Raw genomic sequence first — 16851 nt, 5'->3', positions numbered from 1 at the left:
TGCCTCTTGGTTTTGGCTCAGGTCATGATCTCACAGTTTGTGGGTTCAAGCCCACGTTGAGCTGTGTGCTGACTGCTCAAGAGTCCGGAGCTTGCCTCGGATTCTGTGTCTCCCTCTCTCTCTGCCCTCCCCTGCTTGCACTCGCTCTCTCTTTCAAAAGTAAATAAACATTAAAAAAAAATTTTTTTAATGACTATTAATAAAAATCCACATGATTGCAAAACGTCTCTGATCAGCGGGGATGAGACTGTTAGTAATAATCCCAAACTTGCCCGGAGAAATTTAGGGAAAAGGCTGTGCTCCCCACCTCCACCCAAAAGATAGTTTTCCATTGGTAATATAAATACTTTGAGTCAGGTTCTATCAAATGTTTACCACATGCCAAGCACCACACACAAGACTCCACACCTTAATCCGCTTTGAGTAATGTCCTCAAGGAGGAATTCTCGTTCCCAGTTTCACGGGTGAGAAACCAGCCCCTGAAACCCACCAAAGGAGCTTCCCGCATCACCTCCAGGCCTCAGACTTTGTGCCACTAAACATGCCAACGTGCGGCATTTGACCCACAATAAAAAATGTCTCATTAAAAGAAAATGCTTGTGCAATAACCGAAGGGTGGAAGCGATCCCCGTGTCTCCCTGGGGAAATGGATCCACGGCGTACACATCCGATGAGATACTGTCCAGCCTTATGACAGAAGGACATTCTGACATGATCTGCACGGAGGGACCTCGGAGACACTGTACCCAGTGAAATAACCCCGTCACAAAAGAACAAAGGGTGTATGATTCTACAGGTGCAAAATACCCAGAGCGGTCAATTCATAACAGACGGGAAGTAGGATGGCAGCTGCCAGGGACACAGGGGACGGGGAAGTGGCCTTGTGGGCAGGGAGTTTATTAAACACGGGAGTTCTTTTCAGTTGGGGAAGACGCAAAAACGTTCCGGAGACAGACGGTGGTGGTGGTCGCACAACAATGAGCGGGAGCTTTGCACGAGTGAACTCTACACGTAATAAGGATTGTTACGGACTGAACAGTTTGTGTCTCCCAAAATTCACGGCAAAACCTAATCCCCACCGTGACAGTAAAAAGACGTGGGGGTCTGTGAGAAGTGATTAGGTCATCAGGAGGCTCACGAATGGGATGGGTGTGCCCTGATTAGAGAGACCTCAGAGAGCTGCCTCAAAAATCCCTTCTGCCGGGACACCACGAGAAGACGATGTCTGTGGACCAAGAACCGGCCCGCCACCAGGCAATGAATCGGCCAGTGCCTTGATACTGATGCTTAGGATCATGAGGGATAAATGTCTGTTGTTTCTAAGTCTATGTTTGTTAGAGCAGCCTGAACAGACTAAAACAATTGTACATTTTTTGTTATGTTTGTTTTACCACAATAGCAGGACAGTTCTTCCTGGAAGAAGGAAGGAAGGAAGGAAGGAAGGAAGGAGGAGGGAGGGAGGGAGAAGGGAGGAGGGAGGGAGGAAGGAAGGAGGGAGGAAGGGAGAAGGGAGGGAGGGAGGAAGGAAGGAGAGGGAAAGAAAATTGAAATTAAAAGCATATTCATGGATCATTTTTTTTTAAAAAAAACAACAGAAAATTCAACCTCGTAGGTTCCTCTCCTTCATCACACAAAGACTGAAGGGGTGTCTACTATGTGCTGAGAGGTACACCAAGCAGGGGGGCTCCCTTGCTGAAACGGGGGCGATGCCCTGAAGAGACGCAGACAGACAAGCGAACCAACCAATACAGGAAAATCACGGCCACCGACACAGCGCTTACTATGTTCCAAGCACCGGTTCGGCGGCTTTATATAATCCTTCCGGCAGCTCGGAGGCCAGAACCATTATCATCTCTATTCTACAGAGAAGGAAACTGAGACACAGAGAGGTTAAGGAACCTGTCCAGGATTGCGGAGATGGTGAAGCCAGGATTCACACCCAGGCATTCCATGCTTCTAACCCCACACTGTGGGCTGGAAGGAGCGATGATAAACTACATAAAATGCCGTTTGTAGTCAGCAAGCTACAACCTGTGGTCCACATCCGGCCCACTGCCTCGTTTTGTAAATAAAGTTTTATTGGAACGCGGCCGCGCTCCTTTGTGTGCCTACTGTCTGTGGCCCATCTACATGAACAGAACTGAGTCTGTGACAGAAACCGTACGGTCTGCAGAGCTGAAAATAGAATCGGGCCCTTAACAGAAAAAGTTCCTCAACCCTGTTCTGGAAAGATTAACAGAAAAATGTCCAGTAAAGGGGGGAGGGGAGGCATAGACGCCAACTCTGTCTTCTGAAGGTATCTCACATCTCTCCCCTCCCCCACCCGTCTGAGGCTCCCACCCTGGCACAGGCAGCCATCCCCTCGCCCCGGACGCCTTCCAGAGCCTCTTAACCATTTCCCTGTGAGCACTCTTCTCCTCTGTAGCCCTTTTTCCATCCAGGAAGGAAAGAGACCCACCTGGGGATAAGATTGGAGCCCAGTGCCTTTTGCTTAAAACCCTTTGAAGGCTCGCTACTGTTCTCAGAGCAAAATCCAGACCCCTCACCAGGACCTGCCAGGACCGTATGACCCGAGCCTGCTCCGTGCTCCAAGTTCATCCTCCATGTGTCCTTTGCACTCGTCGCCGCTCTTGGGAATGAAGAATCTTCCCAACATCCCTTGGCTGCCTAACTCCCTAGTGACCTGCTCTTGATGAAACTGTCACCTGCTACCGGAGCTATAGAGTGGTGTATGTGGAGGGCTTACACCGCCCAGCAATGTCCATTGAACCTTGCCTGCAAACCCCTCACTGCCCCCCAAATATACATACAACATACCTTTGTGGCTGTAACTATTTTATGAATGCAGGTTCAAGGCTAGTCCCCTGCCCTCCCCCCCACCACACCCTGCAATCGGTCATCCCTAAGTCCTTCCTGTGTGCACATTTCACACCGCTCTCTTCCAGAATGCAAGCGCCAGGGGGATCAGGGCATTGTTTGCATGGCCCCTCCTTTCATTCCTAGCCAGCGGCCAGCACGCATCTGGCTCCCCAGGAGGCTCACCAAGTGTGTGCAGAGCAGGAAGCATAAAATCCATGCAGGGAGGACCCCCCCCCCCCCCAGAGGTGAGGGGCGGCCTGTTGCATTCGCACAGGAGTAGTGGAGAGGGCAGTACGGGGGAAGCAGGAAGACAGTAACAACATTAGCCGACCCTTCACCCCTGACGCTGGGGAAGCCTTTGAAGGTAAAAGGTTACATTTGCAAAGATGCTGATGTGGGCGGAGATCTGCTCGGGCCCATTTTCTGGGCCTCTGATAACCGCACCCACTCTCACTGGTCACGTTCAGCTGCAAGGCCCCGAGATGGAGTGAAGGACCCCAGGGCTGTCAGCAGCTTCTTGGGTGCTGTGGTGACAGCCGGGCCAAGCTCATCACCAGGGTCACAAGGAAAAGATTTATCCCAGATGCTCGAATGCCCCTGGGACGCTCAGGGACCCTCACCTCTACTGGTGGACAAGTTGGTCGACCCGGGATGGTGGGATGGGGCAGGAGGGCAGGTTGGCCAGATGCTGCTGCCGCCCTCGGGAGGAGGTGAGGATTCGGAAGCGTGGACGGTGGCCCTGGGGCGTCTCGCTTACCTTAGCCAGCTGTGTCTGGAGCTTATTCTTCACGTCTGTCACCTCGGAGATGCGGGCGCTGAAGGCCAGGTTGGTGTTAGTAAACTGCTTCCACATCTGGTCTGACAAGGTCTCCAAGAGGTTCTCAGCCTCCTCCCGAAGCCGGATGGAGTTGGCCCGCATGTTCTGTGAGTGCCTGATGTTGTCGTTACTGAACTTGGCCCAGGTCTCGGGCACGGAGACCCTGCAGGGGGCACAAAGACGAACTGAACACAGGAGAGGAATCGGGGGGCTGAAGACAGGCCTTGGGGATCCCCCGATCTGGAGAGTCTCACCTTGGGCACCCCTGACATCTGGGTCGGGACCATTCTCTGTTGGGGGGTGGTTCACCCTGAGCCCCCCTCTACCCACTAGATGCCAGCAGTAGCTCCCCTCCAGTCGCGACAACTAAAAATGGCTCCAGACATTGCCAAGTGCCCCTTGGGGGAGGGGACAACTGTCCCCTCGCCCCGGTTGAGAACCACAGGGCTAATCCAAACCCCCCACTTCACAGAGGAGGCGGCTGCAGCCTAGCAAGAGCGGATCTCCCAAAGGGCACTTGGTGCCTTGTCACAGAGCAGAGATTCCTTCGAGAAGCTCCTTGTCAACTACCCTCCCCAAAGTCACAGACACAGGCCGCGAAGCAGAACTCGGGGGCACATGCTGACTGCGGGGCTGCTTCCGTTCCGCATCGATCACTGCACAGACTCATTCATTTGACCAGAGTTCTCTGAATGCCCACCACATGCCATGCATCGTTCTAGGCACTTGGGAGAGAACCATACACAAGAACATCAACCTCCCTGTCCTCAGGGCGCGAAGTTGCCAGTAGAGGACGAAGGACATTAAATAAAGATCTGCACACACGGAAGGACTGTAGACAGAGAGGGACTGATGGGGGTGGTCATAACGTGCCCGTCAGGGTCATAAAAGGAAATAAAAAGGATGCTCAGAGGGCATTGAGGCGCCCTTGGTTGAGCAAGCTCACGCAACCGTCACGACCAAAGTAGGGAAGGGCAAGGGGAGAGGGCGAGGAAGGCGTTGGGGAGCCCTGGAGGAGTACACACCCTGGCGGGGGAGGGGTGCTGGAAGAATAAACCCCCAACATCCTTCTCTCCCTGCCCTCAGCCTCCCGCTGGTGCCCCCCCTACTGGCTCGAGCCCGAGTGGGAACCCCACGGAAAGGCGGTCTGCAGCAGGCAGTCTCCACTATGGGACCGCCCACAGGGCAGCTGAAGGATGGCTCTTAAGGCAGTCCCGGAAGGCTTCTCAGAGGCGGTGAAGCCTAAGCGATTCAGTTTCGACGACAGAAGGTACTTCCTGCCTTCCTGCCTGCGTACGGAAATCCTTGCAACATACAACCAATGTGTTGCATGGGGGTCCTCTCTGGGAAGCCCATGAGAAAGAGGGACACGCACTTCTCTGAGCGGGCTCCAGGTCTGGGGTCAACCAGACTCGGTACCTTTTTTTTTTTTTTTTTTTTTAATGTTTATTCATCTTTGAGAGAGAGAGACACAGAGCTCGAGTGGGGGAGGGGCAGAGAGAGAGAGGGAGACGCAGAAGCCAAAGCAGGCTCCAGGCTCCGAACAGTCAGCACAGAGCCGGACGTGGGGCTCGAACCCAGGAATCGTGAGATCATGACCTGAGCTGAAGTCGCACGCTTAACCCACTGAGCCACCCAGGCACCCCCACTAGGTACATTTGTAAGGTCTTTTCTAGCTGGGAAGCCTCCAGTTCTTAAATAAATCATCTTTATTTTCAGGCAGTAGAGAAAAAAGAGACTCAGTTTTCTGAAAGAGGAGTCTCTTTTCAGACATTTTAAAGCATGCTTAGGTTGCATGGTGAAGAGAAATTAAAAAGCAAACATATAATATGTGATTGTCTTGTCTGTCTTTTGCAGGAGTTAAAAATCAAGCCGTAAAGGAGGTCTAAGCCTTCTGGAGATGGGAGAGGGTGCTGTGTCTGATGCTGACCTTTCATCCAACAAACACTTGAGGCTCAGAGAGGTAAAGTGCCTTTGCCAAGGTCACACAGCTACTCACCATCAGTCCAGGAAGAGGGAGGCACCAGGGACAGCAGAAAGAGACTGCAGATTGACTCTGTCTCCTGCTGCCGAACGGGGCACACTGTTCAAGGTCAGGAGCAGCAACCTCTAAGCCCTTGCCCTCCCCTGGAGCAGACAGCTGTGCTTCTGAGAGAAGATAACCAAATAACCTGCTCAATCACACTCTCCCTGGGGGGGATGTGCCAGAGGCAGCTTGTCCGCTGGTGTGCCTCCGTAGGGGGGACGTGGTTTCTGGAGCCTGTGCCCTCTAGATGCAGGAGGCGGCAGGCTTTGCCAGGAGGCAGGAAGGTGCCCAGGTAAAACACACAGGCTTGGTGCCCAAGGTGGGCTCAGATTATCGCTCCTCGGCCTTTTGCCTAAGATCAAGTGCAACGTGGGCTCAGATGGGTCCAGTCACTTCAACTCTCTGAGCCTTAGCCTCCTCATTGTAAAAAGGGGATAATAATGGTGCCTACCACCACCCCCCCCCCGCCCCCGCCCCGGGGTTGTTGAACGACTAAATGTGAAACCCCTATCTTGGCCACCGGCAACAGCAAGCCCTTGATAAGTGTTTATCCTTCACAAGATGCTGTTTGTAAAGTGCAGTGCCCAGCAGGCTCCGAGTCTCGGCCGTGAGCTTTCAGGAAGGCATCCATTTGGGAAGGGAATCCTCCAGACTCCAGCTGCGGCTGAGGGGGCCGAGGCCCCTGAAGTCCTGCTCGCATGGCCAGCCAGCCCCACAGGGGAGTCGAGTCGCCTTGTCAGGAAGAGGAGGAGGGTCCCCAGAAGCTGCTACTGCCGGCAACCCCAAAGGGTCATTTCAACCCTTGGGTATTTACTAAGGTCCAGGAGGTGGCCCCGGGCTCCAGCCAAGGAGATGAACAAGAAATTCCTCTCCTTTCTTCCCTCCCTCCCTTTCCCCTTCCATTCATTCATTCATTCATTCATTCATTCAACAGTTACTGCACACCTACTAAGTGCCAAGCACAATTTTATGTGCTAGAAGTTTTTTGCTGTTTGTTTTTTTTTTTTTAAGAGACCAAAATAGGGGCACCTGGGTGGCTCAGGTGGTTAAGCATCCGACTCTTGATTTCGGCTCAAGTCATGATCTCATGGTTTGCTTCATGAGATTGAGCCCCAAATAGGGATTCTCTCTCTCCCTCTCTCTGCCCTTCCCCCACTCCATACATGCACTCTCTGGTGCGCGCCCTCTCTCAAAAGAAATAAACTTAAAAAAAAATGAAACCAAGATAGATACCACCCCCCACCTGTACCCAGAGCACCTCTCTGTCCAGCCATCATGACCTTGACTTTGGACTGCCAATCAGGAAAGCAGGCCCTAGTTCTGCATGAAATTCCATCAACAGTGACATGCCCATGACGTTGTCAAGCACACAGAGGCACCTAGCCCAGAGCTGCTGTGACAAGTAAATGGGGTCACGCAGCAAGCACTCAATAAATATTAGCTGCTGTCACTCCCCCACACCAGGCTCTGTGCTCCGCGCTCCCCACACCCACCTTTTTATTCTCATAGCAACTCTGGGAGGTGGGCACTGTTTTTATTCCAGTATAGATGAGGAGATCGGAGCCCAGAGAGATTAAGTACTTTGCCCCAAGCACTAGTGGGGAGGCTGAATCTGAAGCCAGGCATTCACCGGAGGGCATCAGTTACTCTCCCAGCTGAGCTTGAATGCCTCCTCCTTCTGGTTACACCCGTTCTGTTTTGGAATTTGTTTGGTGGAATTGCTAGTCAGGGTGCCCGGCACGCCCTGGCCCAACGGCAGTGGCTGTGGGACCCTCACTAAGCCAATCCCTTGCACCCTCTCGCTGGAATTTGAATCTTGGGTAAAAGGGGGCAAGAACAAAGAGACAGTAGTGCGCTGACAACACAGCTGATGAGCTCCCACTTCCTGGCTCGTTCAAGCTGCCAGGACCTTCCCTTCTAGCCTTCTCCTGGAGTCTGTGGCTCCCCCACAGCCTTCCAGTAAATTCCATCTTGTCTGAAGTTAGCCAGATTTGGATTCTGTGGCTTGCAACTGAGGATCCCCACTCAACCACTTTACCTCTTACTTTACTGGGGCACAATGACCTTTTGTGGCTCTTGGCAGGAGCAGACCCAGAAGCCCTCAGTTCCACCAAGCTTGGCCAGAGAGGGGGACCAAGAACCCAGGACTTACGTGCCATCGACTTTCTCCATGCCGTGGAAGAAAGTGATGCAGTCTGACGTGTTCCTCAGATTATAGCACTTCTCATCGATAAACTGGGCCGAGCTTTTGTCCTCAAGGTCCCTCTCGAGAGCGTGCTGAGCATCTCGGTTATCCCTGTGGGGGGCAGGGATTTGTCCGTAAACTGTGCACTTGCCCAGAGTCCCTCACGCGAGGTCAGCCAGGAGGGTGGTGCAAAGCCACCGGTGAAAGCCAAGTCTCTGGACTCCCAGGAGGGTGCTTGATCTACCCTCAATGGTTTCTCCACCTTTTTCCCACCTTAATGCCCCCACCGCATACCCAGCGCCTCCCTGTACTTCTTCCTTCGCCCCAATCCAAGCAGATCCGTTGTCATTTAGAACAGGGATGGGCAAACATTTACTGTAAAGGGCCAAATACGAAATATCTTAGGCTTGGGTCGTATGGTCTCCGTTGCAACTACTCAACTATGCAGGAAAACAGTCTTAGGTCATAGGTAAATGAATGGGCGTGGCTGTGCCCCAATAAAACTTTACAGAAACAGGCTACGGGCCAGATTTGGCCCTCCCAGCTGTACTTTGCTGACCTGACTTACAAGATACGAATTCACACTTTGGAAAAAGCCTGGAGTCAATTTAAATCCCTTCGCAGATCATTGTGTCTGACCTTCTGCCAGGCACAGAGGGAAAAGACATGATTAAGACCCAGTCCCTACCTTCAAGGTGCTCACAGATTTGTGTAAATTCAGCACAAATGAATAAAGAATGAGAAGGGCAACAGTAAAGGTTTGAAAAGGGTACAGAGTAACACAGAGAAGGAAGCCACCAACTCAGGGTGAGGAAGTTTCTGAGTTGGGCTTCCTAACAACAGCAGACAGGTGAACCGAGTTGGGTTGAGGGGATGAGAATTCCAAGCTCAGGGCACCACGTGTGTAAAAAGCAAAGAAGGTAGAGACATCCAGGTGCTTGGAGACCTGTAACCAGCGTTATGAAGGCTGGCAGAATCAGGGACAGGGCAGAGTCAAAGATTTGTGCGGCACCAGGAGCCAGGTGGAGTCAGGAACTAACTGGACAGTCAAAACAGGGTGGAATCTAGAGACTGGGGAGAAGTCAGGGATTGGGCAGAGTTGGTGACTAGGTGCAGCCAGGGATTGGGCAGCCAGGGATGGGCGGAGTCAGGGTCTGGGTTGAGTCCGTGGTGGGTGGAGCCAAGGAGTGGACAGTCAGGTATGGGTGGAATCGGAGAGTGGGTGGAGTCAGGGACTGGGCGGAGCCAGGGATTAGACCGTCAAGGAAGGTTGGAATCAGGGACTGGGCGGAGTCAGGGACAGAGCAGAGGTGAGGAGAGGACAGTTGGCAGGCCGAGTACTTGCACCTGCAGGGTTAGTATCTTGGCCAAGAAGCTTAGATTTAAAGGCCACCGTGTGCCAAACTCCAGACCCTGGAGAACCACTTCCGTGATTCTTGCCGTATTCTCAAAGTACCTGCACCATTATTTACTTGTTACTTTTCTTTTTTAAAATATAAATAAATGTGTTTTAAAGGGAAAATCTACCTCACTGTCTTTAAAGGAACTTCAGTAGCCCTATTAATGGGTCACCTCCAACATAAATACTAAGTAAACACGAACAGAATCCTAGACAGATAGAATCTGTTGTCTCCAGAAGGTTCTAAGCCTAAACCTTTTTGTTTCTCTCTTGATTGAAATAAGATTAGTCCGTGTTAAAGACACACAAGAATCGACTAGGACTTTTGCCTTGAAGTGACGGGGAATAAAGAAGGGACTAACCTTCACTAAGCCAGGTGATGTCTACACCACCTAAAGTGAGTGTGCATGTGTCCGTCTGTCTGTCTCTCTCTGATCTTTATCTCTTTCTGCCTCATCTTTCTTGGTTTCTCTCTGTCTTGGGGACTTTGTGTCTCTCTTTGTCCCTCTCCCCTGTGTCTGTTCATCTTTTTTACACTTTCTTTTTCTGCTATGGATCCGGATGCTGGTGAGGGGTTTCAAAGAGGCCAGAAGCAAGGACAGTAAATCCTGGCGGTGCGCTCCCACCACCTACCAAAATGCTCAGGAAGTCATGCTGGGACAGGAGGAACCATCCTGAGGTTCCTGGGGCCTTCTGAACTAGCAAAGCCATGGAGAAAGGGGGCCCTGTCCTGCCTAATGAACATGAAGACCAGAATGCTAGAAAACATCTATGCCAGAGCATCAGAGGGGACCCAGGGCCTCTGCATCCCTGGTCAGCTGGTCCAGCTTCCTAGCCCACGCTAATAAGCCTAGAGAAAAGGGGGCCGCCTCTGTCTCCCCTCCTTGGCCCATGACATAGAGCCCACCCAGTGCCACGGCTCACCCTGATGGCGGCCTATGAGGAAAAGCTCGAATATGGCCTCTGCCCCGCCAGGAAGTGCCTTTTGTGCTTTGCCACGGAGCATCTGGTGAGGTAAGGACATAGTTCTGCCCAGATGCAGGCCTGAGGCCCCACCCACAAAACCCTGAGTCAGCAGCCCAGTGCCAGCGCGGCCGCCACCTGAGCAGGTCAGCGATGGAGCCTCCCCACAGGGGCAAGGCCACACTGAGTTCTACCCCATCAGTGAGGCTGTGGCCAGTTCTAGATTAATTAGGGTGCCCCGGAAGCCATCCTCTGACAAACGGGCCAGTGCCCGGGGTCAAACAGCCTCTATGGAGGGTGGCTGGTACTCAGTCCCAGCAAAGGGGAGGGACGCCTCTCCACCTGCTCTGGTTCTCTCCTTCCACCCTCCCTGCCTGGGCTGCCTTCACCTCTCTGCGTCTGTCCCCAGTCTCCATCTATTTTCCTCGTTCTGTGTCCATTCCTCTCCATTTCTCTGGCTGCCCTTACTCTCCATCCTGTTCATTGCTGGGGTCACACCGCAGTCCCCTCCCACCCCCAGTCCTGTCTTGGGATTTCCCTTCTGGGGCCCAGCTCCCCAATCCCAAGTTTCTGGGCTTTTCTTCCCCCTCCTGGCTTGAACTGCAGCCCTCTATCACCACAACACCACGGTCTGCCATCGCTCTATGTCAACCACAAACGGAAAACCACTCTTTCTTGTCCGGAATGGGTGATCGTAAAAACAAGGGCAAGAGGGGCGCCTGGGTGGCGCAGTCGGTTAAGCGTCCGACTTCAGCCAGGTCACGATCTCGCGATCTCGCGGGATCGCGTGATCTCGCGGTTCGTGAGTTCGAGCCCCGCGTCGGGCTCTGGGCTGATGGCTCAGAGCCTGGAGCCTGTTTCCGATTCTGTGTCTCCCTCTCTCTCTGCCCCTCCCCCGTTCATGCTCTGTCTCTCTCTGTCCCAAATATAAATAAAAAATGTTGAAAAAATTAAAAAAAAAAAAAAGGGCAAGAAAAATACAATCAAGACATGTGCCTGCAGCCACCGCTGTATTTGCATCTCATTTCGGACCCCACCACCTCTGACGGCGGCCCTGACCGCACCCTTAGGTCACCGCCCCGGGTGCTCTCTTATCCCCGGTGACTATCTCCTGTCACAGCAAGCCAGAGCAGCAAGCCCCCAGGGCTCATGCGCAAGCTGCCCGGCACCCCTCAGCATCCCAGCCAGGCTACCCATATGCCCCATGCAGCTGGAGGGGAGGCTCGGGCTCTCTTGCTCTCGGTGTCTGAGTAAATGACAAGGAGAAACCAGCAGAGCAGCGTGGGCTGTTAAGGGTTAAAGGCAGTGCCCAGCTCCTGTGTCAGGAGTCAGGAGGGAAGGCTGCCTCCCAGGGGACCCGGGGGCCAAGGGCTCAGCTATGGGCCCCAAGCCCTGTAAAACCCGGGCCTCCTTTTAATTAAGAGGGGAGCCTCCTGGCCTGTCAGGATACTGGCTATGTCATCTTCCAGGAACAAAAAGCCGATTTCTTTTGAAGACTCCTGGCTCCAGGCGTCCACCAGATCCCTTCCAGAGATGCCCTGGCCACTCACCTTGGTGCCTGATGCCACGCTGCTCTGCCATTTCCCACAGTTCAGAACTCACATGCAGAAGCCACAGGCTAAGAGGGGCCTCAGGGAGGCCGTTTCTTTTGTCATGACCCCAAGGGCAAAATCAGAGCGACCAGACGGGGCACAGCTGCCCACTGAAATTAGCCACGGGGAAGGGGGCGGTCAGGCATTTACAGCCCTGAAATTGGCAAATGCTGCGAATCCGAATTCTACTTTCTTTCCCAGAGAGCCTGTTGTCAAACTCTCACCAGTACACGCTGGCTGAAAGACCGAGTGACCGTCTGCTTGCCCTCGGAAGCCCGGGGAGACCCAAAATAGATTCCAAGAAGGGAGAGAGAAGGCAGCTCTTACCGCATCTGGATATCAATTCTTTGAGCTAGTTTTCTCATGTGTTCTTGGCAACATTTTAGCAAATCCACTTCCTGCAATGAAAAATGTCAAAAGGTCAGGGCACTCTGCCTCCCCCCCCCCAGTGGCCCCACCCTCCTACCCCTCACTGCCCACCTTTGACCCCACAGGTGAAAGTTCAGGGTGGGATCCATTTCCTGCCTCATCGCAAGCACGTGATCCCTGGGCCAGCCGGCTAAGGGTCAGCTGTGGAGGCTCCACATTCTTTAACTTGCTTCCTTTGTTATATAATTCCAGATTAAAAGAAAATTTAACACCTGCTATGTGCCAAATGCTCATCGCTAGATTACTTTATCATTAAGTTAAATAATGCATATGATATGGTACAGCGTGTGACAAATAGTGGCTCAGGAAACGCTGGCTTTTTTAAAAAATTTAAATCCAAGTTAGTTAACATATGGCGTAATCATGGTTTCAACAAACGCTAGCTTTTATTATTGTTATTTATTGGTATTATTATCATGATGCCCATTTGGAAGGGTCCAATGGCCTCATTTCTCCCTGTTCTACCCCCCATCCCCTGCAACCTCGGCCCCCACCAAAGCTTTCTGAGCCCTGACTTTGCTTGGGGTGACGTGTGACTTCTGCTCCTGACAGGCAGATCAGAGACCTCTCTGACCAGCGGGGGGCCCCCTCCTCCCCCCGGGGGGTGCTGGGCAGACCCAGGAGGCACCTTACCTGGATAAGGTTTTTCTCCACATTGTCGTGGACCAAGTCAATCCCTATCCTTTTCTCTCGATGGTACAGACACTCCAGGGCCACCTGTAGGGAGCAGCAGGAAATAGTGTTTTCCCCGCACCTGTATATAGACCCTGAACGGAGGTGACTCACAAATACATTTGCCATGATCTGTCTTATCCCCGGGAAACCCGGATGATTCATCTCTGTGCATGTGGGTACGCTTCCTGCATGGCTGTGCGTGTGGGTAAGCTTCCACACCCCCCACTTGTCTCTCGGTGGGGACCGTGAGATGCCATGACTGAGGATGGGTATGATACTGCTGCATCTCTCACAGATTAGCTGTTTGGGTGAAGTCAGCTCGACAAATGTAAAGCCCTAAAAATACGGTCGATCGGTATTGCCTACGCATATACGTGAAAACCCCTTTGTGAAGATCTGTCAGTGGGGGGAGAGCTTTGGAAAGCGATCAGGCCCAAGGGAGACACAGGCAACCCTGTCGCACAGCCGCACACCTGGAGGCTCATGTCGTGGGGACAAGGGCAGAGGGGAACCGAAGACGGGCCTCCGAAGGGGCTGCTCAGGGGAGCTTCCGCAACAGGGGGCTGAGAAAGGGTGGTGATTGGGCCGCCGGCCTGTGATGTCACAAAGAGTAGCAGAAGTGTGAAGGAAGCAGACGAGCACCGCATCTTGGTGCCGGGTGGCAAACACACCTGCGAACTCTGAAAGGAGAGGGGTTCACTGATTTCACAAGGATTTACTGAGCCCCTCTTCTGACCACACCCGATCAAGGTGCTGGGGATACCACAATCAACCGATCAGATGGTCCCTGCCGTAACAGAGAGGAGACAACACACACAAGCAAACACACACAGAGACACAGTCCTGTGATTAGGGCTTGGATGAGAACAGTCAGGGTGATGTGAGTGCGTGGGAGGAACCGGTGGGGGGTTAGCCAGGAAGGACTTCTCTAAGGTGGTGACAGACCAAGATCTGAATTAGCAGCAGCAGCAGAGAAGAATGGAAACAACGTGCCCGGAAGAGGGAACAGCAGATGCAAAGGTCCTGAGGTAGGAGGGGAGCACACAAGAAGCCACTAGAACCGGAGACGTGGAGGCTAGTGCGGTGAGCACAGGCTGGGCTGCGCAGGCTCTAGAGTTGGTGACAGAGGGGGTTTTTGTGAGAGAGTGTGGAGATCCAGCTTAATATTTAAAATCGCCCCTCTGGCTGGAAAAGGGGAGGGAGGGCAGGAGTGGGGAGGACAAGAAGGAGGCAGTCACCATTGTCCAGGGAGGTGGAACTGAAAGGTCTCGGGAGCAGCAGAACATCATCCTATGTGACCGCACTTAGCCCCCAGGGCACGAGGCAGATAATGCCAGTTCCTTACCCAATGTCCACCCCAGGACCCAGGGAAAACCACTCACTTACCCAGACTCCTCTGCAGCCACGGAACCCATGAGAGTTCTGGCACATGGGCCAGAAATGGAAACGCATGGTGCTTCCTTCCAGAAAACTCTCCTTCCCTGACACGGTTGCACATTTGCTCTTTGCCCTACCCCTATCTTTCTGCCTCAGACGAGAACATCAAAACGCTCCTGAAATCTCCTTGCGCGCAGTAGGACAGAAGCCACATGCTAAGGATGGGACAGCTGAAAGACGGGCACCTGGGTCCCTTCCGGCATCACGTGGAAGCTGCAGCAGCCCGCTTTGTTTCCCTCTAGAATTCTCAGTGTGGCAGAACAATAAATTCCTTCTTGGCCGAGCTGCAGGCCAGTACCCATTACATGCAGGCAAAAGCAATCCCAACCGGTCTGGGTTACGGTTGGAGAACAAGAAGTGTCCAGAATGCCCACATGCAGGTATTTATTCGTCTAGCCAACAGATATTTACTGAGCACCTACTGTGTGCCATGCACTGTGCTATGTTGGGGAGACGTTCAAAACGTTGGCCCCGACCACGGGCAATCAGCACAGACACTGTTCACTAAGGACCAGCACAGACACGCTGCCCGTCACAGCCGGGTATCAGTCTGGAACACACCGGTGACAAGGCAGACAGAAATCCCTGCCCAGGGAAAAAAACAATCAGTAAATATATGTGCCGGGCGCCTGGGTGGCTCGGTCGGTTGAGCGTCCGACTTCGGCTCAGGTCATGATCTCACGGCTGGTGGGTTCGAGCCCTGCATTGGGCTCTGTGCTGACATCTCAGAGCCTGGAGCCTGCTTTGGATTCTGTGTCTCCCTCTCTCTCTCTGCCCCTTCCCCACTCACATTCTGTCTCTCCGTCTCTTAAACATAAATAAACATTAAAAAAAAAATAGAAAAATAAATAAGTATATGTGTAAGTTACAGAGTATGTTAGAAAGTGTTAAGGGCTTTGGAGAAAAACACGGCAGTTAGTTTAAGTATATCCTCTAAAGACCAGCACGTGCGTGCACACACACACACACACACACACGCGCACGTGTGGAATGTCTCGATAAAACCTCGGCAGTTCTGATGTAAGCCCAAGGAGCAAAGGAAATCCGGTTCAGTCTCAGGAACCCTGATTTGACTGGAATAATCCTGCGCCGTAGGAACTGATCACAGACGATCACGCAGCTGGAACCCACCTGCAAGGTGCCTGTTGCCTTGACCTTCCCTCGGGAGGAGCAGAAAACCGGGGCTGCGTCTCAGCGGCGGCCTCGCCCCCCCCCCCCACCCTTACCCACACTCACCTGCAGCGGACAGTTGAGTTCGTCGGCTGCGCACTCCAGCCGCCTCTTGACCGTCTCCATGCTGTGGGTCTCGTTCAGAAGCCTCTCCAGCTCGTAGCCCAGCTCGGACTTCCAGAAGCCAATGTCCGACAGCCGCTGGCCCAGGTTCCGGCAGGTCCCCTCCTGCATCTGGCGCGTCAGCTCGTCCTTGTCCTGCATGAGCCGCATGGAGTCGCCCGTCAGCCGGCTGGCCCACAGCCGTGAGGCCTCGGCCCCTCGCATCTGCAGATCGTTGGACTTGTCCCAGTCGCGTGGGCTGTAGCGGCAGAAGAGCGCCGAGCCGAGCGCCGGCAGGATGGTGGGGGGCCTCAGGGGGCTGCGGCACGTGGCTGTCTCGTCCACGCAGGTCTGGGCGTTGGAGACCTTGTAGAAGAGGCTGGGTCTCCATGACTTCAGGTAGCGGTGGCCAGGCAGGGAATAGGGCTGGTAACATTCCTGGGTCTCCGGGGCGGGCCCAGCGGGGGGCAGTGCCCTGAAGGCACAGGCTTTCTTGGGGCCACAGTAACTGGCTGTCTGAGAGGTTCCCAGAAACTCCATCCTCCCCCATCAGCTGCACTTGGGCAAAACTCTGCGTGGCCACCGCACCACAGGAAGGGGAAGGCTCTTCCCTTAGGGATGGGCAGGACCTCTGTGACTCGGGACTGTTGTCATAAAGCCTGGGGGAGCGGGGCGTTGCTGGGACGCTTGCTCATTTCAGGCCAGCTGGGCCCGTATTGTCCCCATCAAAGCACATGCAAAAAAATAATAATAATAATAAAATAAAGTGAATTGAGTTTCTCAATCCACACAGAGGTACAAAAATAGCCTTTGTCTATTTTTCCATAACAATCGAATGTGCCTGTCCCACCTAACTGCCTATGGGAGCAAACGTGATGTAATCCACTCTGGCAAAGTCTTAAGGGCTTAGGGCCAGTCTGGTCCAGGTGAGTCGTCTTCCTGTCCTCTTTGTCCCCAAGACGGCACCAAAGTGGTGCGTCCATGGCGTGGCATAGTGCTCAGCAATAAAAAGGAACCTCAAATCTATTAAGCTCAGTGGAAACAGGCTCAAAAGACCACGTCCTGTGTGATCCCGTGTAGATGGCATTCTGGAAGGACCGATGCGTAGGGCCAGCAGACAGATCAGGGATTGCCAGGGGCTGGGGGAGGGGATAAGACTGACCACAAAGGATCAAAGGAGCGTGAGAAAACGAGAGG

At 53.2% G+C, this 16851-nt stretch overlaps 1 protein-coding gene across 1 annotated transcript in view; it reads right to left on the bottom strand.

Annotated features, from left to right (window-relative positions):
• The window catches only part of TEKT5 (tektin 5), a 38588-nt gene extending 22331 nt beyond the window's left edge, over window positions 1-16257 (bottom strand). Inside the window, exons 1-5 of the mRNA XM_040459045.1 lie at window positions 15619-16257; window positions 12904-12987; window positions 12169-12239; window positions 7855-7998; window positions 3617-3839 (exon numbers count right to left, since the gene is read on the bottom strand). Coding sequence (XP_040314979.1) covers window positions 3617-3839; window positions 7855-7998; window positions 12169-12239; window positions 12904-12987; window positions 15619-16194 — 1098 coding nt within the window. The 5' untranslated portion in view covers window positions 16195-16257. The remainder of the gene's footprint in view (window positions 1-3616; window positions 3840-7854; window positions 7999-12168; window positions 12240-12903; window positions 12988-15618) is intronic.
• Between the last annotated feature and the right edge of the window lie 594 nt (window positions 16258-16851).

The sequence above is a fragment of the Herpailurus yagouaroundi genome, unplaced genomic scaffold (genome assembly GCF_014898765.1).
Source record: "Herpailurus yagouaroundi ecotype Mexico unplaced genomic scaffold, PumYag 222, whole genome shotgun sequence".
Classification (NCBI taxonomy): Eukaryota; Metazoa; Chordata; class Mammalia; order Carnivora; family Felidae; genus Herpailurus; species Herpailurus yagouaroundi.
The sequence above is the reverse complement of the archived record's forward strand: the minus strand, read 5'-3'. Positions and strand labels throughout refer to the sequence as shown.